Genomic DNA, 25,397 nt, shown 5'->3' with positions numbered 1-25,397 from the left:
GACCTTAATGGGGTTAAGTGGCTTGCCCAAGGCCACACAGCTAGGTAATTATTAAGTGTCTGAGGTCGGATTTGAACTCAGGTGCTCCTGACTCCTGACTCCAGGGCTCACTAAGCCAACTAGCTGCCCCTAACCCCTTTCATTTTACATGCAGTCCATGCTGCTATCTACTCCAACTCACATTTAGACCAAGGAGTCAGATTCCTGGAGAGTGGTTCCTATGAGGATCTAGCATAACCTGAAGGGACTGGGGTAGGGGATATTTATTTAGTACTCTGAGCTCAAGTCTCCATCTGGGGTATATATTTCCCAGCATTGATCATTAGTTGGTATCATTTAGTCAATAGTCATCAAGTGGCTTTTAGAAAGAGTTATTTACATAATTCAGTTAACAATAGTAGCTAGAAAATCATCCTTCCCTCTTCTCTATGACATACTCTCCCACCAGTCCATAGAGTCCAGGCAAAAGTAGACTCAAGCTCAGAAAGTATATGTGGCTAAGAAGTAACTCATAATTCCTAGTTATTTGAACTTTTTTCCATTTTGGGGTTCTTAAGAAGGCATTATTGTTAATTCTTTGTGCCAAACTTCAGGTGGAACAGTGAAAATGCCCTCCCTAAATTATATCTTGTTATGAATGTTCCAGGAGCTTTTAGGATAGGGACAAGAAGTCCAAAATATTATGGATCCTGGGAAGCTTGCAAGGTCCTCCCTTGGCTAAAATGGGGCTGTAGTGGAGGGAGCCAAAGCTGAGGCTTTCCTTTCCTTTCCTTTCTCTCCCTGAGGGTTCCTTTTCAGGGTTTTACTGAAATGACACATTTGCTCTAATCTTCTCATCTGAACTAGTTTGACAGCTTCAAAGATAATCCCTAGAGTGTTATCAAATTTCTTGAAGCAATCTAAACAGGATTTCTGGGGACTGTCATTCCAGTTCCAAAAAGGACATATTTAGTCTAAAGCCAATCCTTGAGATTGAATGATTGAGAATTACTTCATCTTCTTAAAGTATCAGGACATCTTAACACAGTTTGAGTGGGATTGAGCGACATTCAACCACCCCAGTCAATCAATCACCCCAGACCTGCAATTTTAACATACAGATTAGGAAACTGAGGTCCAGAGAGATGACCCGATTTGTCCAAAGTTGGAGGTCTGGGATGATGGAAATGGTATCCCTGGATGTTCTTTTCTCCTCCAGAAAATCAAAAGGATAAGAATAAAAGATTTATCTGCTTCTCAGGAAGAGCAGGGAGGTTGAATGGCATCTGTGTATTCGTTCCTGTGAATGTTTTGAGAAATTAAAGAGTTACACCAATGTCAAGCACGGTTATTTTAAAATTTATTATATATACATTATATTAATATCACATTAATATAATAGTATAATGAAATAATATTAACACTAATATGTATTTATATATAAATTTTATTGTATATTATATTAGGCAATAAATAACAAGTAGTAATCACTTGGGCAATGTAAGACGATGCTGATGCTGATACTGATAATACCGGTGTCCTCACATCTGCCATCAACTCAATTGAACATTGATTAAGCATTTACAATGTATCACGCATTGTACTAGTGTTAGGGATATATTAAAGATTTTATTTGAGTTTTACAATTTTTCCCCCAATCTTACTCCCCCCCCCCCCCAGCAATCTGTCAGTCTTTACTTTGTTTCCATAGTGTTAGGGATATTGGGGGGAAAAAAAAGGCAAAACGCAGTTTCTTCTCTTCAGGAGCTTACAATGAATGGGGAAGACAAGCTGCAAACTAATTGTATGTGTGCACACACATACACAGTGTACATACACATATATGTGCACACACATGTGCACACACACGATGTATGCACTACATATATGCATACACATGTACACACATGTGTGTACACACATATATATACGTATATATACACATATATATGTGTATATATATATATATATATATATATATACACACACAAATACACACACAAAGCAAGCTATACATAGGCTAAATAGGAAATAATTAACAGGGAATGAAGAGGAGTTAAGGAAAGCTTCCTGTAGGAGGTGAGATTTTAGTGAGGATTTAAAGGAAGCCAAGGGGGGTGCCAGTAATCGGAGTGGGGGATCCCGGGATGGGGGGGGCCCTTGCTAAGAAAAACATTTTGTTGCCATTTTCCTGGGTCCGGGCTGCGCCTAGGGGGCGGGCCGCGCGGGCGCCCAGCAGCAGAGGGCGCTGTTGGCATCTCCCTCTCTCGGGAAAGGCGAGACTCTGCTGGGGGTTTCTCTCTCCCTCTCTCTGTCTCTCTCTCCGTCTCTTCTCCCCCTCCCCTCCCCCTCCCCTCCCTCCCCTCCCCCTCCCCCGCCCGCTCGCTCGCTCGCCCTCGGCCTCACATCCGGGTCTGGCGCCGCCGCCGCCGCCGCGGCCGCTGTCAGTGGTAGTGCGGGCGCGTCCGCGGAGGGGCCGGAGCGCAGTCCATGGCGGCGGAGGGAGGCGGAGCGGCAGCCGCGCCGGGCCCGGCGCCCGCGGAAACTTTAGCCTGAAAGCGCCACAACTTTCTCGGCGGCGCCGCGGCTCTCCGCGGGGCTTGACCCCGAGCGGGTGGGCGGAAGAGGAAGCCGGGCGGGAAGTGGAGCGGGGCGCGGGGCGGGGGGGAGGCTGCAGGAGCCGCAGCCCGGGCCTCGCCGCTCGGGCTCCGCGGCGGCCGGCACAGAGCCGAGGGAGCCCGCGGCCGCTCGGGCCCGGCGTGTGCGCGCGCGCGCGTGCCCGCCCGCCCGGGAGCCCGGCGAGGGCGGCGGGCGCGGGGGGCTCCGGCGCGGAGCCGGGGGCGCGGGGCGGGGCGGCGGCCGGGAGCCGGGCGCGGGGCGGGGGAAGATGGAGGGGCTCACGCTGAGCGACGCGGAGCAGAAGTACTACTCGGAGCTCTTCTCCTACTGCGACATCGAGAGCACCAAGAAGGTGGCGTCCAACGGGAGGGTGGTGGAGCTGTTCCGGGCCGCGCAGCTGCCCAGCGAGGTGGTCTTGCAGGTGAGCGCGCCGCGCCGGGCCGGGCCGGGTGGGCTCGCTCCGGGCCGGGCCGCCCGGGCCGGGCGCCGGCGCAGCGCCACCATGTCGGCGCCAGGGCCGCGGCTCGGCCCGGGGCCGGCAGGTGCCTTGGGGAGGTGCCGGGCTTCTCTGTGGCCGGAGGGAGCGGGCGAGGAGCTGAGGCGGCACCAGAGAGCCCACGGCACTTGGAAGTTTCAGGCAGGAGTGTTCGCCTGGTGTTACCTTTGTGCACTTTCAGGTACACGTTACGCGTTCTCCACTCTCTTTCCTTTGGACGGGTTTTGCCCCATTAAGCTTTTTTTTAAATTTATTTTTATTTTTTATTGAGTTTTTCGATTTTCCCCCTAATTTTACTTCCCTCCCCCCACCCCCCACGGAAGGCAATTTGTCAGTCTTTACATCGTTTCCACCTCATTAGGCTTCTTGAAGGCATCGGAGACGCCTTCATTTTTGTCGCGGCTTGGTTACCTATTACGAGAGCAACTACTTAGAGTTGAAGCATAACTCACTATATGTGTGTGTGTGTATATATATATATATATATATTATATATATATATAAAAATATACATGTATATGTATATGTGTGTACACATATACATATATGTGTATATATACATATATGTGTACATACATGTATGTGTGTGTATATATACACACCACAATACCACATGTGTTCTGCTTTACAGCAGAATGACTTGTAGTCAGAATTTGGGGTTCTAGAGGATTGAGAATTGAGCCACCAGAACAGGTAGAAACTTCAAGTTCTACTCCTTCCCCAAACCCTATCCTTTATTTTTTTTTTTCTATTCAATGGTTCTTGAAAAGTTAAAAGAAAACTTGGTCCTTTTATAGTTTGCACACATATGTGAAAGGAAAAACATTTAGTTATTTATGGAATTTTGCTCCTGAATGGACACTCCTCAAGTTCAGGAATATATTTTTCTCCTCTCTAGATTATGGTTCACTTGATTTGGTTCATCCTGAAGCTATTTATCAAAAATAGATACTGATATTATTATTATTATTATTTTTTTTTAGGTTTTTGCAAGGCAAATGGGGTTAAGTAGCTTGCCCAAGGCCACACAGCTAGGTAATTATTAAGTGTCTGAGACCAGATTTGAACCCAGGTATTCCTGACTCCAAGGCTTGGTGCTTTATCCACTAGGCCACTTAGCCACCCCCTGATTTTATTATTTTTTAAAAATTTTTTTAGGTTCTCTTTTTTTTTTTTTTGGCAAGGCAATGGGGTTAAGTGACTTGCTCGAGGCCACACAGCTAGTAGATAACTGATTTTTAAAAGCTGGTCTTTTTGTCTCCTAACCTTTTAGAAAAGTAGATATTCTCTTGTAGTGTGTGTTAGAATTTAACAAAAATCTCTCTTTAAGAAGTACGACTAATTAGAGAGATCTTGTCTAAACAGGTTATCTTTAATAGGCTTTAACCTTTCACTTCTTTTATTTTAGGTTTTTTTTTTAGGTTTTTGCAAGGCAATGGGGTTAAGTGGCTTGCCCAAGGCCACACAGCTAGGTAGTTATTAAGTTTCTGAGGTTGGATTTGAACTCAGATAGTCCTGACTCTAGGATGGGGGCTCTATCTGTTGTACCATCAGCTGCCCCTTATTTTTAATTTATTTTTTCAGGGTTTTTTTTGGGGGGGGGGGGCAAGGCTTAAGTGACTTGCCCAAGACCACACAGCTAGTAGATACTGATTTTAAAAACTGGTCTTTTTGCCTTCTAACCTTTTAGAAAAGTAGACATTCTCTTGTAGTGTATTTTAGTATTTAACAAAAATCTCTCTTTAATAAGAAGCACAACTAATTATTAGAGCAATCTTGCCTAAACAGGATATCTTTAATAGGCTTTAACCTTTCACTTTTTTGTAGGTTTTTGCAAGGCTATGGGGTTAAGTGGCTTGCCAAGGCCAAACAGCTAGGTAATTATTAAGTGTCTGAGGCTGGATTTGAACTCAGGTACTCCTGACTCCAGGGCTGGTGCTCTATCCACTATGTCACCTAGCTGCCCCATACTGATTTTAAAAGCTGGTATTTTTGTCTCTTAACCTTTTAGAAAAATAGATACTTTCTTGTAGTGTGTTTTAATATTTAGCAAAATTCTCTTTTTAATAAGAAGCATGACTAATTATTAGAGAGATCTTGCCTAAACAGGATATCTTTAATAGGCTTTAATCTTTCACTTTTAAATATTGATCTAAATCAGTTATTTACATCAATCAAGACTTGGACCAATGTAATACACATATCGAATAAAGTAGCAAGAACTTGAAACACTGGCTTTCAGTTCCATCACTTCTTCAGTAAGTTTTGATTTCTTCAGTTGCAATATGGGAATTTAGGTAGGCTCTCCCATCTTCAAGTCTTTTAATTATGAAAGCACAGAAATACAGAAAATTGTAGCATCTCTGTAGGTATTACAACTCATTAGAGATCTTGTGTAAGCTGCATCTGTCTTGAATGAGTACTATTTGTTTATCTTGTATAAGTTAAATTTAACCTTGAAGCAAAAAGTTTAGTGTTCTGTGTTTTAGATTTGGATAACAGCCAATTTTTACAACCTCATTAGATTTGCCTTACTACTTTGTTGAAAGTATAATATTGAACCTTTTTCTGGATATGGATTTTTTTGGACTTAGACTTAATAAAGATTGTGTCTGAGCATGTTCATTAAAGGTGTGGTTCTTTTTTGTAGAAGTTAACATGTTTTAATGCATTCCTTATATTGTTTGGAAGCTAAAGCTAGGGGAGAAATTCTTTTTAAAAAACTTTTTTAAAATCATGGATTCTGTTGGCAGTTTGAACCTTTAGACCCCCTTCCTGAGTGAGTGATTTTTAGATATAGAGTTCATAATTACAAGGGAAACCAACAATAACAAAACATATTAAAAGTATGTAGAATTTTAAAGGAATCCTATTGTATTGAAATAGTCATCAAAGTCATAAAAAAGTAATTCATGTTAAGAATATTTCTGTTTTAGAATATATTAGAAATGGATATACTAATGGGAGATTGCTCCTCTGGGTGGACTTTGAGACAATCTGGAGTCTCAGATTTAGGATACATTGATAGGCACAATGAATTAATTACTCCTTTTTAAAAAAAAAAAGACAAAACTTGTTAGATCTACCCATATTATTTTAAGATTTAACTATTACGAAACATCTAATTCAATTGAGATTTGAAGGGCACTGTGGATTTCAAGGGTCAGAGGTTAGGAGCGGAAATATTTGCAGCATGGAGAAATGCAGGCTCTGCAAAGGCTTGGAGGTGGGAGATGGAATGTTAAGTTAGGGAACAGTTACAGTTTGGCCAGAACATAAAGTACATGGAGAGTAATATGAAAGCAATTTTGAAAGCTTGTTTGTAGCCAGATTCTGATTTGGCCTTAAATGCCAAAGTGAAGAGCTCATATTTTCTTCTAGAAACTTTAATTGAGAACTACTATAAGGCTTCTTGTGGGCCACTAGGTGGATAGAATGGATTTATGGATCTAGTCAGGAGAGTTCAAATCTGGTCCCTGATACTTTGTACTTTGTAGCTGTTTGACTGTGGGCAAGTCACTTCACCCTGTTTGCTTCAGCTTCTTCATTTGTTAAATGTGTTGAAAGAGAAAATGGCAATACCATTACAGTATCTTTGCCAGGAAAACCCCAGTGGGATCACAGAGTTGACACAGCTTTACAGTCCCAACGTGTCTCCTTATTAAACTTAGGCCTTCTTTACCATGGTGCAAATCCTTTCACTAGGATTTTTTAATGTACAATTTACAACTTAAACTTAATAGTCTTATTGCATCAGTAGTAACCCTCTACTGTTTTCTTCCAGTGTACCCTATTGTTAATAAACTCTCCTTTTCTCATACAGACACAATGTTTCTTGAACTGATGAGAGGTATCATTTGTGCTTTAGGAATATCAGTTTGCCAACTTTGTAAAGGATGAAGGACTGGAGGGAGAAGAAGCTGTCATGCAGGAGACCAATTAGGAGGCTATTGCAGTTGTCCAGGAGAAAGGTGTAAGGACGAGAACTACAGTGGTGGCGGCTATATGAATGGAGAGACAGTATGGAGAGAAATGTTGCACAAATAGAAATTGATTGGTAATGAGTGGTGGAACAGAGATAGAAAGTTAGGAGAAGGGGTAGGGAGTAGAGATGAATTCAGTTTTTAAAATGTTGAATTTGAGATACCTTTAAAACATCCTAATGGAAGTTTCCCTTGGGTGATGCAAAACTAGGGCTCAGAAAAGAGATGAAGTCTAGATATGTATATTTTTTAGTTCTCTTTTTAAATAAGGTGATTGAACCTGAGGCAACTGATGAGATTACTAAGGTAGATCGAGTAAAGAAAGTAGAGAGATCCAGGATAGAGAACTTGGGTGTGCCCACATGTAGGAGATGTGAACAGGTTGATCACAGCAATGGGGACTAAATCAGGACAGAGCTATGGCACAAAAATCTGGGGAAGAGAGAGACTATCCAGAAGAATATGGTGGTAGAAAATGCTAAATGATGGTAAGAACTTTTTGTATTTGTACCCCTAATTTCTTGGAATTAATAGGCTCTTAATTAATGTTTGCTGAGTTGAACTGAGTTAGAAATAGTCATTCCACTTTATTGCCTTGAATAAAGTACAAAAAAAAATAGCAAAAGTATTCACGATTGGCAACAGTGGAAACTCCCAGAAGCTGTACTTTTATAATACTCAATGCTAACTAGCAAGCTCAATGACTTAAAAATTGGACTAATTCATAACACAAGAGGGAATGTGATATATAGTTTAAATGATCTTTGTACATTGGAAGACAGGGTTGGCTTCAGATTTGTAGAATTTAGAGAAATACCTTCATTCCAAGTTGAAAGCACACTACTATCTACTTAATCCCAACTTTCTCTAAATATCTTCTGTTCAAATATTTTCAATTAGTAACATGGTTATGTCCAACTTATGGTTTATTGGCAATTATTATTGAGCACTGTGGGGAATTATAAGTGTATGTTTAGCAGAGGAGAAAGGATGCTGGACTAAGATCTAGTTTTAACTATGCTGTTAAATGAATGTGTGGTCTTTGGCATATCACTTTGCCACATCTCTTTGTTTCAGTTTCCTCTGGGCAAGTTGGAGAGACCAGAATGAAACTAATATAAGACAGTAAGTATATTCGGACTTCAAAGAAGGAAGGGTCAATCTAATAGAATGTCTTAAAGAAGACATTCCAGAATAATAGTTGAGCAGGGGCTGTATTGGGGATAGGCTGAAAGGAGCAAATAGAGAAGGAATAAGTAAAAACAGGAATGAGAAGGTTGGACTAATTTGAGCAGAAGATACCTCTTTGGGGAAGGAGTGGGATATTAAGTTGGATAGGGCAAGATTCAGATAGTTGAAGATGTAATAGACATAAAGTTTTGTTGCTTCTTCAGTGTGGAAAAGTAAATTGTGAGAGTAGTTGTAAAAGATCATAAGGACCTACAGTGTTTTGACCTTTTCGGAATTGTATATAACCTAGTATTTTAGAAAGATTAATTTGGCATTGATACTTAGGATGGATTAAAATAGAATGAGAATAGTCTGGAAGAACTGGTAGGTGAGATGGATTAGTGTGGAAACATGGAAATTATGAAGGATTTAGTATGGCTATGTCAAGGAATGTAGGAATAGAATGAGTCAGCAGTGAGTTGAAAGTTTCTAACTTCAGTGACTGGGAGGATAATGGCAATGAAAAGTAGGGAAGTTGAGGAAAAGAGTTGACTGGAGAGAAGATAATCAAGTAATCAAGTTCAGTTTTGGATTTCTGCATTTTGGGGTCAAGTTGGGGCATTGTCATTAGCATTCCATATGGACCTAGATCTGTTAACTCCTTCAATTAAAAAAAAACCTAGTCTACTCAGCTTTCCAATCCTAACACGTTCTTTTGTTCTTCTTATTAAACTTCTGCCTCCTTCACTACCACCACTAACTAGCAGAAGCAAATCCTCATGCTAGTTTTTAAATTTATTTTTATTTTTTGCAAGGCAATGGGGTTAGGTGACTTGCCCCAAGGTCACACAGCTGGGTAATTATTAAGTGTCAGAGGCCATATTTGAATTCAGGTCTTCCTGACTCCAGGGCTGGTGCTCTATCCACTGTCCTAGAATTTTTTTTATTACATACAATTTGCAACTTAATTCTTAATAGTCTTATTGCATCCTAGTAACCTCTATTATCCTCTTACAGTGTACCCTATTATTAATAAACTCTTTTATATTTTACCTCTTTTTCCATACATGCTACTTCTTCCATGTCCTAATCTTAACTGAAATCTCTTATAATGATACTATTAGTCATTGCATAGTGTTGAACACATTTTTATTTTTTGGCTCCTTTCTTAATTTCCATGAAACCCAAGACCTTTATTTGCTTTTGTATATGTCAAGATTTTAACTTATTTTAATATTTCTGTCATCAACGCATACATTCAAACTGTGGTCTTTATAGCAAAAGTAAAAATTAATACAAAATGAGAATAAGAATGTGAAAAAAAAGATATTGCAATGTAATTAGAACAATTTCTACCTTATTTTAGCAGGTATGTTGAAAAATAGGAAATGGATGGAGTTTGAAAGAATATCTGTTCTGGTTATAACAATTGAAATTTAACCAGTTCATATAATTTCCAATAATGAGGAAACAGAAGAGCCTACAGACAGTTGATCTCTTTGTCAGGCAGAGATGATAATTGGGAAAACACTAATTTCAAGATCTTGATAAACTTATGGAGAATAATATTGTAAGATTATAACGTGTCATTTTTTAAAACATTGAGAAGCAGCTGAAAATTAAAGTTTAAAGGAAGTATGGCAAGAAATCCAACTAAGGAATGTTATCTCAAAGGCATTTAAGGATGAAATTGAAAGGACAACAAAGACAAAATGGGAAAATTATTTAAAATTTGTATAATTCTTTATACTATCAAGGACAGTGAAATCACCACATTTTGATTCTAATATTATAATACTTAAAGTGCAAATGAAATATTTGCATATCCATATTTTTACTGAAAAAAAATGAGAAAAACAGATGGACTATGCCAACATAACAGAAATTCTATGCTATAGGTAGCATAATTTTGAAGGCATTGAGGGATAGTCTCTGGGTTACTGAAAGAGAAGATAATAAAGATCTAGAAGGCTTATTATTTCTCTTCCTTCTCCCTCCACCATCCCCACCTCCAGAATAGGTGACCAAAGAGATTCTGCTAACAGCCCATGTGTTTACTTTCCTATCTATATACATTTTTTTTTTGTGCGAATAATCTCTATTTGAATTGACATCCTCTATGAGAAGGAAGCCAACAGACTTTCATAAGTGGATAATACTTAGTAATGTTTGACAATCAAATAATTGACTGGAAGTTATTGAGACCCATAAGCTCCCACTGAACTTTGTTGATTCTGAAAAAAGCTTAATTTTATAGAGCTAGTCTAAAAATTTTCCTCCTAAGGATGTCAAAGTCATATAAAATAACTTGAAAGTTTTTAGAAACAGAACTTACTTGATTGTTAATATTAGTAAGACTTAAAAAGGGACATTCTGAACTAAGGTGTTGGTCCCTGAAGGGGAATTCCACATAGATGAGGAGATCCTTGAGATGCTTCCATTTGCATACTGTTGTGCTTGTCCAGTTCTGGAACTTTTGAGTCTTCTAAATGAGTTCCCTAAGCATTCAAGAGTTTTCCCTAACCTTGCACTTGGGAATAACTAATTATCTGAGGAGTGCCTAATGTCTAGACTAAGATATACTGTTTTATTGGACTAGGGCATAATCTAAGAAAGATAGAGAAGATGGAGGTAGGCCAGATCTGGAACTGAATATAAGGTGGCAAGTGAAACTAGATTTGTTATGGAGGGTTGCAGTGTTTTAGAAAATCACTCCCACACTTTTCCATGAATAAAAGCCTTCTCATTTTAAAAACTACCAATAGTCTTCCAGTGTTTCATTCTTTGTTCAGAAGAGTCTTGAATTATCATTAGTAATAAGAATTCCTCCCATGAACTCTAGCATATTGGCAACTGTTCTGAAACCAATATTCTGAGAGATAAAAATTGCCTGGTTCACCCAGCTGCTGTATGTTAGAAGCAAGAGTAGAAATCAAGTCCTGTAAATGTCATGACCAGCCCTTTTCACTGTGCCATACTTTTCATCTTTATATATTTTTATGCATTTTATTTCCACTATTAGGTCATAAACTCCTAAAGGTGCACTATATTTCACACATCTTTGTATTTTTCACATTGCTTAGTATATAGGCTTTCAGTAAATATTTGAGTGAATGAAAGAAATCATAATGAAGAAATGTAGTTTTTATTTTTGGAGATTAAAAACAATTTTTACCTGTGTTTTTTTTTGTTTTTTTACATCAAATATTTTCAAATATTGCTTTTTCCATCCATAAATTTTTCTTGTGAGAAAGATAAAAACTGAAAGAAAAAAAGGAACCAAAGTTCCTGTAAAGTCAACTGACATTGTAGCAAATGTGGCATCCAATGCTTGTAGTTCTCCTCTAAATAAAGGAAGGAAAGTATATTGGCTTTTTCTTGTGTTTTTTTTCAAGGCTGTGGAATTAAGTGACTTGCCCAAAGTCACACAGCTAGGTAAGTATTCAGTGTCAGAGGCCAGATTTGAACTAAAGTTCTTCTGACTCCAGGGCAGGTACTCTCTATCCATTGTGCCTCCTAGCTACCCCACTTGGGGGTCAGTTTTTGTCATTATAATTGCACAGCATTGTTTCTTTTTGGTTTTTTTTCCTCCTATTATTGATGTAGGTCCATACTGTTTACTTCATTCTATCTGTTCATAAGAAGCTTAGTTTTTCTGAATTCTCATAATTGTTTTAATATTCTTTTCCATTTATGTATCTATTTAGCCATCAGTTGATGGAGTATCCACTTTGTTTCTAATTCTTTGCTATCATAAAAAGTTCTACTGTGAATATTTTATTATATATAGAAGCTTTTCTTTTTGTTTTTGATCTCTTGAGTTATAGGCTCAGCTGTGGTATATTTGGAGACATATTTAGGCCCTTGTATATTGACATGCATCTATAACCTATATTTTTGTTAACCATCTCCATTAGAATTTTAGTTCCTTGAGAGCAGGGATTATTTTGTGTATTTGTATCCCAAGCATTTAGCACAATGGCTTGAACATACTAAGAGCTTAATAAATGTTTTCATTCATACATTTGATCAAATTTTATGTGTTTTTCAGTCACTTTTCTTGGATAGTTCCAAATGGTTTTTATAAAATCCAGAGCTCCACAATGCTGCCTTAATATGCTCATTTTCTTGGAGCTCCTCCAACACTGACTATTTCTTTCCTTGTCAGTTAGCTGGGATTTTATTCAAACCTCTGGATTGTTTTGATTTGCATTTCTTTTGTTCGTGTTTTGGAGCACTTTCACATTATTGGTAGTTTATGGTTCTTTTTTTGAGAACTGTTCATTTTCTTTATTCAGCTATCTAGTTTTAGAATTGATTCTTGATCTTCAGAAGTATAGGCTCTAGAATTGAAATTGTAATATGATTTTTTTCTTATTCAATTGATTAAAATTGATTTTTCTTAATAAAATTCACCATAACCACTGTCTTGTGCCATATAGCACTCTAGTCAGTCTTTGAATTTTGTAAAATCTTTCATCAGTTGCCAGTCAGTCACTAAAAGAGTTATCTTTGTAATCTTTACCTTTAGAGCATTCAAATGATGAGGTTTTGATGACAGACAACAATTTTAATGTAACTCCACAAGAAAAAGTCTTATGGAGGTAGATCAGATGACCAAGTTAGAAGACTTTCTTTACCAATGAAAAAGTGTTATCCAGAAATTGTTGTACATAATGCATAGTGATAGTGTACCACACCTTAAATTTAAAATTTATTCAGAATATTGTATGTATGAAAGAAATTTAACCAATCTTCCAAATGAAGTTTGAAGCATTTATGAAGTTAATACAATTTAAAATTACACTTAAAATGTTTATGTTAATTCCCTGCATATTTGGATATTTATCTGAGATAATTAATGTAAAAATTTTTCTCTTATCCAAGTTCCCCTTTTTTCCTCTGGCTATGTTGATTTTATTTTTGCAAAAGCTTTTCACTTTATTGTAGTTGTAATTAATATTTTTTGGTCATAATTCTAAAAGGTACTTCCGTCTATCCATTTTCTTCCAGTTTTTAAAAACTTAATCTTTTATATTTAGGTTGCATATCAGTTTGAAACATTGTATTTATATAGTGCAAGATGGTGGTCTAAATTTTTTTTCACCAAATAAAGTTTTCTCAGTAGTTCTTGTTGAATTGGAAGCCCTTTATAAGATATTGTAAAAAGTCTGGTGATATCTAATCCTTCTCTTTATACTTTTTTTTTTTAAGATTTTTCAAGGCAGTGGGGTTAAGTGGCTTGCCCAAGGCCACACGGCTAGGTAATTTTTAAGTGTCTGAGGCCGAATTTTATTTCAGGTACTCCTGACTCCAAGGCCAGTGCTCTATCCACTGTGCCACCTAGCCGCCCCCTCTTTATACTTTTTAATCTTTATTTCCCTTAAAATTGTTTGCTTTTTGTTCTTCCAGATGAGTTTTCCATTTTATGTAGTTCTCCCCTTTGAAATTTTATTGTTATAGCAATAAATCTATAACTTAGTTTAGGTAGTATTTTTATCATATTGGTGTAGTCCAGCCATGAACAAGAAATTTATATCTACTTATTCTCTTTCTTAGATAGTGTTTTAAAGTCATTTTTATATGTTTTAATTGTGCCTTGGTACTTCATGCCTTAGATATGTATGCATTATGTGGTTATTTGGGATTTCTCACATCCTGGTTTTCATTATTATATAGAAATATTAATGTTTTTATGTATTTACTTCTTATTTTGCTTATTTCACTGAAGTGATTGTTTCAGTTTCTTTACTGTTTCTCTTGGGCTTTCTAAGTAATCTACAAATAGGGATAATTTAATTTCTCTTTACTTATCTTTGTCTTTAACGACTTTCTCATATAATTAGAAATATTATTTCTTTGTCAAACAACAATGGGGAAAGGAGCACCTTTGTTTTAAAGCCCTATATTTATTGGAAATTATTTTAGTGTTTCTTAATGCAAATAATGCTTGGGTTTTGAGCATGTATTTGCATGTGCATTATCCTATTAAATGAGATGTCTATACCTGCATTATTAAACGTTGTTAGAATAATTCATTGTATTTTATCAGAACTTTTTCTGTACCTTTATTTTTTTGGTTCTGCAAGGCAATGGAGTTAAGTGACTTGCCCAAGGTCACACAGCTAGGTAATTATTAAGTGTCTTCATCCACATTTGAACTCAGGTCCTCCTTCAACATTTGGTGGTAAATCCATATATGTGTGAGATTTCTTTACTTTAGTAATTCTTTATTGGTTTTCCAATTTCATTTCCTGTGATGGGTCAGAGGATCTTTTTCTATCTTATTAAATGAATATTTTATACTTTTGTTATTAGTCAACCATTTCCTTGAAGTTCTTATTTGTTGTTATTATTTATATACTGGGTTCCAATAATTACTTTTCTTTTATCTTGTAAAATTGCTATTTTCATTCTTTTTCAAATTAATTTTGGTAATTTAATTTTCATCTGGTTGATTAAGTTAACTGAATTATTTAATTTCTTTGATTTAGCATTTTCAGAAAATCAGCTTTTAACTTTATGGATCATTTCTATATTTCAATTTCATTTTTAACTATTTTGGAGATAATAGCTTTTTCCTAACCTTTATTCCATGACCTTAAACAAGTCACTTAATCTCTTTGGGTCTCAGTTTTCTCAAAATGAGAAATTTAGACTGTATAATTTCTTTCTTTCTTTCTTTCTTCCTTCCTTCCTTCCTTCCTTTCTTTCTTTCTTTCTTTCTTTCTTTCTTTCTTTCTTTCTTTCTTTCTTTCTTTCTTTTTTAAGGATTTTGCAAGGCAAATGGGGTTAAGTGGCTTGCCCAAGGCCACACAGCTATGTAATTATTAAGTGTCTGAGACCGGATTTGAACCCAGGTACTCCTGACTCCAAGGCCGGTGCTTTATCCACTATGCCACCTAGCCGCCCTAGACTATATAATTTCTAATGTTCTTGATTTAAATCATTGTTCCTTTGAATTTATTTACTTAACAAATGTTAGCTATTATTATCATCATTGTCATTATGAGGCCTTGGAAATAAAGTTCATGAAAAGAATAAGGTCTAGGAAGATGAACAAGCAATTTTCTGAGGAATACACATCTAAGCTATCAATAACTTTATTTAAAAAAATCCAAAAAATTATTAGAGAAGTGTAAATTAAAAAGTACCTTTGCAATTTTACATCATATCTATCAGTTTGGCAAAATTAATTCAAAAAAAGAAAATGATAAATGTTGAAGCGGGAATGGGAAAATGGATACATTAATATATTGTTGATAGTTGTGAATTGATCCAGCAGTTCTGGAAAGCAAATTGAAACTGTGTTCCAAAAGTTCAAACTATGCCATCCCCTTTGGCTTAACAATACCATTACTAGGTTTATATCACAAGGAAAGCAAGGAAAAAAGAAACCCAGCAGATCTGGGTTTAAACCCAAGTCTCTTGATTCCATAGCCAGTGTTGTTTGTATTACACTAGCTCTTTCTTCAGCATATTAGCCAACACACTTTTCTAGGGGGAAATTGTGTATGCTGTAGGAGAATCTTAATATTATTTTATCTTAATATTATTTTCCTTATGATGAAAACATCTTTTTGGTATTTTGGTATTTTGGTATCTGTCAGTATGCATGGAAAGTTATATTCTGCATGCAGCAATTCTTGTATCGTCCCTTGCTCTTTCAGGTTTCTGGAGCCATAGGAAGTTTCCCTGTTCGGCCTTGATAATTTCCACATGTTCCCCAAATTGATGGTTCTTATGGCTATAAAGACACCACAACAAATGATAGAGAGTATAGTTTTGAGAACTAGTAGTACAATACACAGTGTTGCTGATTCTTCAGGTATACACAATTTAGTAACTTTTTGAACATAGTTCTAAATTACTTTTGTGAATGAATGGGCCAGTTTCTATCTCAACATCGGTACATTAGTGTTCATGTTTTCCTGTAGCCCCTTGAACGCTGGTCATTTTCTTCTTTTGTCACTGGTACTACAAATTTAGCCATTAAGAGAGATCATTGATTCTCTGTAGGAGAGGAAAACAGGAAGTATGTAGGCAATATAAAATGAAATGTTTCAATAAAATTTATTTTTTGAAAAGAAATAATTGGTAACTTTAGGGAGAGCACAATCATGAAATTTGCAAGAGACATGATGCTAGAATGGCAAAGTAATTTGACAGACTAGAACAATGAGCCAAATACAAGATGAAATTTAATAAGTAATTATCAGAGCTTACATTAAAATTATTAACTTCATAAGTACAAAATTGAAACTGTTGTGTCAAAGCAAAATAGATGTGTTTGGCTTTTTTTTAAAGACAAGTATAAGACAGAAAAGGCATAGCTAAAGATGAGTGAAGGATAATTGGAGGTATGAATGGCTTCCATAATTAAGAGGACTCAAAAAATATAATGTGAAAGACTAAAAAAACCTGAAATGATCTTATGTTGTATTGTAGTGACCAGAAGGATGAGATTCCTGTAGTACTTTGCACTGGTCAAATTGTGTAGGATTTATTGTATGAATTAATGCAGACTGAAGTGACCAGAACCAGAAAAGCAATTTATATGTATGTAACCAGAACATTGGAGAGAAAAGCAACTTTGGAAGACTTGAGAACTCTGCTCAATACAATGATCCTCATGATAACAGTATTAATGTCAAAGCTGGTTACCTCCTGAGGTAGTGTAATCAATATGCATAGTGAGATGTGCATTTTTGGACTTGACAATTGTGACAATTTTCCTTGATTCTGAATATTTACTATAATGGGTTTTTTCTCTCTTCCCCTTCTTTTCTTTGTTTAAATACTTCACTTTTGTGTGAAGATTGTTATTCTAGATGCTGGAGACAGTTTCAGAGTTTAAAACAGACATTTTCCATGAAATTTACCTCCCTGGTATGCCTGTGACAATACAAATAATCATTATATATTCAGGTTCAGTGACTTCCATACAAGTGGTCCCTATTGCAAATCATCTTTAGTAAATGAAAACTCCTTCACTTTTTGTCACATAATTAGACCATCAGCAGTTCATTCAGGTAAAAGCCCTGCTTTAATGAATTATCCTACCGCCAGGCATTTTATTTACTATGCTAGTTTTCTTAGACTTGATCCTTGATTTACTTTATTGAGGTACCTATGAGAAGGCATCACTTTGTTAAGATGATGTTTTGAAGGAGGGCAGTTCATGAAAGTAAACTCATTGAAGTTTTGTTACATGCCAGTTCATTAGGCCTAGACCATAAATTTTCCCTGTCTTTATTACTTTGTTTTTCCATTCCCTACCTAATTGGACTTTCCAAATGACAAAAGATTTTGAGCCAAGATTTATTAGAACATTTCTCTGAACCACATTCAAACCTGATTTAGTATATGGTCAAAGATACATATTTGGTCATATTTTCATCCATCAATTTGCTTTTTCTGCATGGGGCAAATTTCACATGTTGTAAGATAGTGTGGTTCAAGTCTTTTCCCTATCAAAAGAGCACATTTGTGACCAAGGAATATAAAAAATTTTAATTTCAACATTATAATTGTTTTTATTATCAAAATACAAGGATCAGTTGGCTTTTTTTCTTATCTACCAATTCAATATACTTATATCTTGTGATGCTTAGACTTCTTAGATCTGCACATTTAAACTATTCTTTGTACTCTTTCCCCTTTTATGTCCCCTGGAAAATTGGCTTTGTTTGACATATACAAGTATAAGTCATATCCCTTTTTTCTTCTTTTTTTAGTTCATTTCGTATTATTACAATAATCTTGTCGTAAGAGTAAACATAAACCCCTGCCCCCCCCCCAAAAAAAAAAAGATGAGAAACCTCAAGAATAGTGAGAGAGAGAAAAAAATGTACTTCAGTCTGTGTTCAGATTCCAATGGCTCTGTCTCTGGAATGAATTGCCTTCTTTATCATGAGTCTACCAAACAATATTTCTCCCACAGTTGTTATTACTAGCTGTATTTCCCTCTACTCTATCCCCCCCCCCACTGTCATTTATTCTATTCTCTTTCCTTTCACCCTGTCCCTGATCAAAAGTGTGTTGTATCTGAGTAACCCTCTCCCATGATCTTCCTTCTCTTCTATCACCCCCCCCTTCCCTCCCCCTTATCCCATCCCTTTTCTCTCATTTTTTCTCTAGGGTAAGATAGATTTCTATACCCTATTATGTGTGTATGTTATTTCCTCTCTGAGCCATTTCTGATGAGAAATGAAGGTTTGGCTCACTCATTCCCCCTCGCCTTCCCCCCCCCCCATTCCACTCTACTGAAAAAGCTTTTTCTTGACTCTTATGTGAAATATTCCCTTCTTCCTCTCCTTTCTCTTCCTCCCAGTACTTCCTCTCTCACGCATTGACTCCATCTTTTTACTATATTATACCATTATATTCAGCTCCTTCCTGTGCCTTGTCTATATATGCTCCTTCTAACAGCTCATTACAAATGAGAAAGTTCATATGAGTTATCAGTATCTTTTACCCATGCAGGAATACAAACAGTTCAACATCATTAAGTTCCTTATAGTTAGTCCTTCTCATCCACCCTCTCTATGATTCGCTTGAGTCCTGTACTTGGAGATCAAACTTTCAGTTCAGCTCTGGTTGTTTCAGTAGGAAAATTTGAATATCCCCTGTTTCATTGAAAGTCCATCTTTTCCCCTGAAAGAGGATGTTCATTTTTGCTGGGTAATTGATTCTCAGTTGTAAACCAAGATCTGTAATATCATATTCAAAGCCCTTAATGTAGACACTACTAGAGCCTGTGTAATCCTGACTATAGGGCCATGGTAGTTGAATTGCTTGTTTCTGGTAGCTTTTAGTATTTTCTCTTTGACTTGGGAACTTTAGAATTTGGCTATAATATTCCTGGGAGTTTTTCTTTTGGGATCTGTTTCAGGAGGTGAATGGTGAATTTCCTCAATTTCTATTTTACCCTCTGCTTCTAGGATCTCAGGGCAATTTTGCTGTATTATTTCTTGAAAATTGAAGTCTGGGCTCTTTTCCTGGTTGTGACTTTCAGGTAGCCCAATAATTTTTAAATTATCTCTTCTTGATCTGTTTTTGAGGTTAGTTGTTTTTCCAGTGAAATATTTTATATTTTCTCGTAATTTTTCTTTTGGAATAGTCTAGTTTCTTCCTGATTTCTCACAACATCATCAGCTTCTTTTAGTTCTATTCTGCATTTGAAGGAGTTCTTTTCTTTTTCTTTTTTTTTAAAGTTTTTGCAAGGCAAATGGGGTTAAATGGCTTGCCCAAGGCCACACAGCTAGGTAATTATTAAGTGTCTGAGACCGGATTTGAATCCAGGTACTCCTGACTCCAGGGCTGGTGCTTTATCCACTGCGCCACCTAGCCGCCCCTGGAGTTATTTTCTTAAGAGAGCTTTTTTATCTCCTTTTCCAGCTGACCAATTCTGCTTTTTAAGGCATTGTCCTCATTTGCCTTTTGTGTTGCTTTTTCCATTTGGCCTAAACTGGTTTTTAACAAATTTTCTTCAGCATTTTTTTGTATTTTTCTCACCAAGCTGCTGACTTGGTTTTCATGATTTATCAGCATCGCTCTCATTTCTCCTCCCAATTTTTCCTCTACCTCCCTTAACTTCTTTTCAAAGTCTTTTTTGATCTCATCCATAGCCTGAGCCCATTTTCTATTTCTTATGGAGGTTTTGGGTCTAGAAGCTTCAATTTTGTCATCTTTTGAATCTTCCATGAGACCAAAGTAATTTTCTATGGTCAGATTCTTTTGCCTTTCTTTGTTCATTTCCTCAGATTTACAAAACTTCCAAGGCTTTAGGGTTTTCTTGGACAACCCACGGGGACGTTAATTCCTCCAAGGTTCTTATGAGAGTTATTCTTTAATTCCTCCAAGGTCAAGAGAGTCTTAATGCTCTCTTGCCTGTGCTTTAGTATGTGGATGACCACAGGCCCTCCCCTCTACTCTGGAGCTTTGAGAAGAGTCCCTGCTTGGCTATGGTGGTATGGGAACCCAAATTACAACCTGGATTTGGGTCTGGGCAAACAGCTAAGTCCTGTCCCAGGGAGAGCAGAGATACCTCTGCACTCTCCCCTTTATCCTTTGTGGGCTGCGCTCAGGAGGTGCAGACTGGCTTCCCCTATTCCCGCTGCAGGTTCTCAACTCATTCCACACTCACTGTGGTGCAGCAGAGTCCTCTCACAACAACTTCCTGGTGATATCTGGGCCAGGAAGTCTGGAAACTGGACCCATGTACCCCCAGGGATCTGGGCACTCCACCTGCTGCACTGAAGTTGCCCTCAGCAGTGCTCCCAGGGGCTTTTTATAGCCCCCAGTCCCGGTGAAACAGACCTTTCCCATGGAACTTCTAAGTTGTCTTCGATTGGGAAATTGTACCACTCAGTCTTTGTGTAGGTTCTGCCCCTCTGAATTTTGGCTAGAGTCATAATTTGACTGCTTTTGGAGTTTTGTGGGGAACGAGTTTTCAGGATTCCTGCCTTCATGTAGGAAATTGGTTTTCTTGTACTGGCACTTTATTTTTTTTACTTAAAGATTTTATTTATTTTAAGTTTTACAATTTTTCCCCTAATCTTACTTCCCTCCCCCCACCCCATAGAAGGCAATTTGTCATTCTTTACATTGTTTCCATGATATACATTGATCCAAATTTAGTGTGATGAGAGAGAAATCATATCCTTAAGGAAGAAACATAAAGTATAAGAGATAGCAAGATCAGACAATAAGATATCATTTTTTTCCCCTAAATTAAAAGCAATAATCCTTGGTCTTTGTTCAAACTCTACAGTTCTTTCTCTGGATACAGATGGTATTCTCCATTGCAGAGAGTTCTAAATTGTCCCTGATTATTGTACTGATGGAATGAGTGAATCCATCGGGGTTGATCATCACCCCCATATTGCTGTTAGGGTGTACAGTGTTTTTCTGGTTCTGCTCATCTCGCTCAGCATCAGTTCATGCAAATCCCTCCAGGCTTCCCTGAATTCCCATCCCTCCTGTTTTCTAATAGAACAATAGTGTTCCATGACATGCATATACCACAGTTTGCTAAGCCATTCCCCAATTGATTTCCAATTCTTTGCCACCACAAACAGGGCTGCTATGAATATTTTTGTACAAGTGATGTTTTTACCTTTTTTCATCATCTCTTCAGGGTATAGACCCAGTAGTGGTATTGCTGGGTCAGAGGGTAGGCACATTTTTGTTGCCCTTTGGGCGTAATTCCAAATTGCTCTCTAGAAAGGTCTTGCACTGGCAATCTTTGAGGCTGAGTTTTCCACATTTCTTATGTTTTGTGATTTTGAGGGATGTTCACCGTGTTGGTATTGTCTGTAGGAAGAAAGTTTTTTCTTTTCAATGTTTCCTCCCCCCTTCCAAAAAATTGAAAAAATAGAAGAAAACTCAGAAGGAATCACAGATGAGCAACTCAGTTTTGAAAGGTACATGTTGAATTTATTATATGATTAAAATGAAAAGCCAAATTTACATAATAAAGATTCAGTTTCATATACAATGCCCCTTTCTTCATTGTATGCTTCAAATACTATTTCATGTGATGTCTATATTCAAAATTTATTTTAATTGTCTGATCTAATGATCTTTTTTTTTTTTGACCCTTATCCTCCTTATTAACCTGTCTGTTACTTCTGACACTTCTGACTAGTCTCTGCTCTCTGAGCTTGTGTGGTGCTACTTTTTCCTGATTCTCTTTATACTTACCTCTTTCTTCTTGGTAGCTGGTTCATCAACTGTGTTGTACACTTATGCTTTGGATATCCTCCAGGGCTCTGAGTCCTTCAGCTTTCCTTTTTATACTCTCAGTAGCCTTATTAGCTCTCAAGAGTTTAATTATCATCTCTTTGTCCATGACTCCCAGATATATGTATCTAGTCTGAGTATCTCCCTGAGCTTGAGTTCCGCGTCACCAGTTGCCTTTTGGACATTTCAAACTAGATGTCCCAGAGAAATCTCAGATTTCATCCAAATCCAAGTTTGCAAACTTCTCCCAAAAAAATCATTTCACCACTTTCTTTCTTCACATCTGTTGAAGACAGCATCAGTTTTCCTAGTTCCAGGTTTATAACCAATATTATCCTCATCTCATTTTCCCTGCCTCACATATCCCTTTAGTTGCCAAATATTGCTATTACTACCATCCCATTTCACATCTCTTTCTCTCCATCCATACATCTACCACTAAAAAGACTTATTTTTTGGAGAACTCATACAGGGCAAATGCATGCTCACAAGGGAGCCAGAAGAAGCTATACCGGGACACTCTGAAGGTCTCTCTCTTAAGAACTTTGGAATTGATTGTGCAACATGGGAGACACTAGCTCAAGACTGTGTAGCGTGGTGTGCCTTCATCAGTGAGGGTGCTGTGCTCTATGAGAAGGGCAGAATTGAAGCCAATGAAAGGAAGCATGACATCTGTAAGTTTAGAGTACTTAGTCCAGGTGTTTCACATGGATTATTTGTGCCCAACCTTTGTAGAGCATTCTAAATTCGTATTGGGCTGATCAGCCATAGTCTGACAAAGTAATTTGTCTCAAACATAGTGATGTCATTTTGATTTTCTTTAATAAGGAAGGACAAGAACCAACCAACATCTGCCACCTTAGTTCAGACTTGAATCACTTCTCATTTATTACAGTGACCCTCTAATTGATTTGTCTCCAGTCTGCCAATTTCAGTCTTATCTTCCACACGCGCAGCCACAATGAATTTTCCTTAAGTATAGATTTAGTCATGTCACTTTCCTCCTCCTAAACTCCAATGACTCCCTACCCTTTCTAGGATTAAATATAATCTCTTCTAAAAAAGCCTTTTATAATGTGACCCTTCCCCTACCATGTAGCTACATTGGGTATTGTTCTTCCTCCAGAGAAAGATGGGTTTGTCTAGATCCCAATACTATGGAATGAACAATGTTTCTTAAAATGGCAGTCTATCTCCTGTCTCCTTGCCTTTGAAAAAGTCTAGACTCATCTTAAGCACTAACTTACTATATGAAGCCTTTCCCAGTTCCCTTAACTGTTAGTGCCCCAAATATTTATACTTTGTATTTATTTATGTTTATTCTGTATGTCTTTATAAATGTCTTTGTTTCCTCATTAATTAGAATAAAACTCATTTTAAGGGCATTCATGTAATTTATATCCCCAGAGCCTAGAACCAGTCTGGTGCAAAGCAGGTACTTAATAAATACTTGTTGATTGATTGATTCATTTATCTATAAAAATCTTAAACTGCATAAGGCCAAGTACACTATACCTGTTCTCCACTGAGACTTCCTTTCAAGTTAACTTGGACTTTTTTTAATCTGTTTGATTTAATCTATGTAGAATTCTCAGTATGGAAATTCCTTCCAACAATGCAGATAGGCCTCTAGTCTGTAATTTTTAGTCCTAGATGTTTAAAATTTATAACCTAAAAGTTGTCTGAGTCACTGACTATTGAAGTGACTTTGCTCATGAGCACAAAGATAGGTAGATATCAGAAGCAGCACTTCTAAGTTTTCCTGATTTTCAGGACCATTCAACTCACATTACGTTGCTACTCCTACCTACTTATGAGTATTTGGGACTGTGGCCCTTCATGACTGTACTCTCCTCATATACTGTCATCTCATCCTAGTCTCATCTTTAAGGATAACATGTGAAACTGACAGATTTTTTTTTGTTCAAATCTGGGTATACTTTTTTCTATAGCATTTCCCTGATAGAGCAGTCTGGTGAACATTTTCTTTCTTTTTTTAAAGGAGATAAAGTTAGTGTTGCATGGACTTGGAGTCAGGAAAAATCTGGGTTTGAATCCTAGAACTAAAAAGCAATGTGACCATGTGCAAGTCACTTACTCTCTCTGAACTTTAAGCTTCCTCATCTGCAAGATTGTGTACTTGCAGAACCTTACTCAGAGGGGGTGCTGTGAAAACCAAAGGAGATAATATAGGTAAAGCAGTTTGTAGACCTTATTAAAAAATAAATGCTAATTATTTTTTATGGTACCATTCTTTTTCCCCCAATATTTTATTTTTTCCAATTACATACAAAAAACAATTTTAAAAAATTTTGATTTCCAAATTTCCTCCTTCTCTTCCCTCATTGAGAAGGCAAGCAATTTGATATAGATTATACATGAACCAGTCATGCAAAATATATTAACATATTGTGAAAGAAAACACAGACTTAAAAAAAAACTTAAAAAAATAAAGTAAGGGGCAACTAGGTGGTTCAGTGGAGTCAGGAGGACCTGAGTTCAAATCCTTCCTCAATCATTTAATTATCTAGCTATGTGATTTTGGACAAATAACTTGACCCCATTGCCTTACAAAAAAAAAAAGATCAAAAAATAAAGTAAAAATGTACTTCCACCTGCATGCAGATGCTATTATTTCTTTCTCTTAAAGTGGATAGCATTTTTCATCATAATTCCTTTTACAGCTGTCTTGGACCATTGTATTTCTGAAAATAGCTAAGTCATTCACATTTGATCTTTGTATAATATTGCTGTTACTGTACATATTGTTCTGGTTCTGTTCACTTTAAATCACTTCATATAAATCTTTTTCAGGTTTTTCTGAAAGCATTTTGCTTGCCATTTCTTGTAGAATAATAATGTATTCCTTCACAATCATATACCACCACTTGTTTAGTCATTATCCAATTGATGGGTATCCTCTAAATTTCCAATTCTTCGCTACTAAAAAGAACTGCTAGAAATATTTTTGAACACATAGGCCCTTTTTAAAAAAGTCTCTTTGTAGTTCAGGTCTAGCAGTGGTATTACTGAATCAGAGGGTAATGCACAGTTTGATAGCCCTTTTAGAACTGATCTTTTAATTTATTTTCCTTACCCTTGTAGAAATGAATAGAAATGAGTAACTCAGATAAATATGCAAGAAAGAACAGAAATGTTGCCATATCTGGCTATTTTTTTCCTTGTTCTTGCCCACTGCAGTATTCCTTTCTCTAGTATACTTAGACTACCTCATAATATATGTTCATTGACTATTTGAATGTCTATTCTTATTGAGTATACAAGGATTATAATTTTTTTATCTGAGCCATGGGTGGTAAATATGCTTTCAGTTTAATTTTGCTTCTCATTTCTTCTAAATAGACACTTACTAGTTATATGACCTTGATCGACTCACTTAACTG

General features: G+C 36.9%; 1 protein-coding gene across 4 annotated transcripts in view; it reads left to right on the top strand.

Moving 5' to 3' along the window:
- Positions 1-2,850: 2,850 nt before the first annotated feature.
- The window catches only part of REPS1 (RALBP1 associated Eps domain containing 1), an 81,494-nt gene continuing 58,947 nt past the window's right edge, over positions 2,851-25,397 (top strand). For 3 of the 4 annotated variants that reach the window (XM_074187697.1, XM_074187696.1, XM_074187695.1), the window contains exon 1: positions 2,851-3,019. In XM_074187697.1, the coding sequence (XP_074043798.1) occupies positions 2,867-3,019 (153 nt within the window). In that variant the 5' untranslated portion in view covers positions 2,851-2,866. Of the gene's footprint in view, positions 3,020-3,625; positions 8,203-25,397 lie in introns of those variants that run through there. The other variant, XM_074187698.1, reaches the window with a different exon arrangement.

Source organism: Macrotis lagotis, chromosome 5, assembly GCF_037893015.1.
Source record: "Macrotis lagotis isolate mMagLag1 chromosome 5, bilby.v1.9.chrom.fasta, whole genome shotgun sequence".
NCBI lineage: Eukaryota > Metazoa > Chordata > Mammalia > Peramelemorphia > Peramelidae > Macrotis > Macrotis lagotis.
The sequence above is the reverse complement of the archived record's forward strand: the minus strand, read 5'-3'. Positions and strand labels throughout refer to the sequence as shown.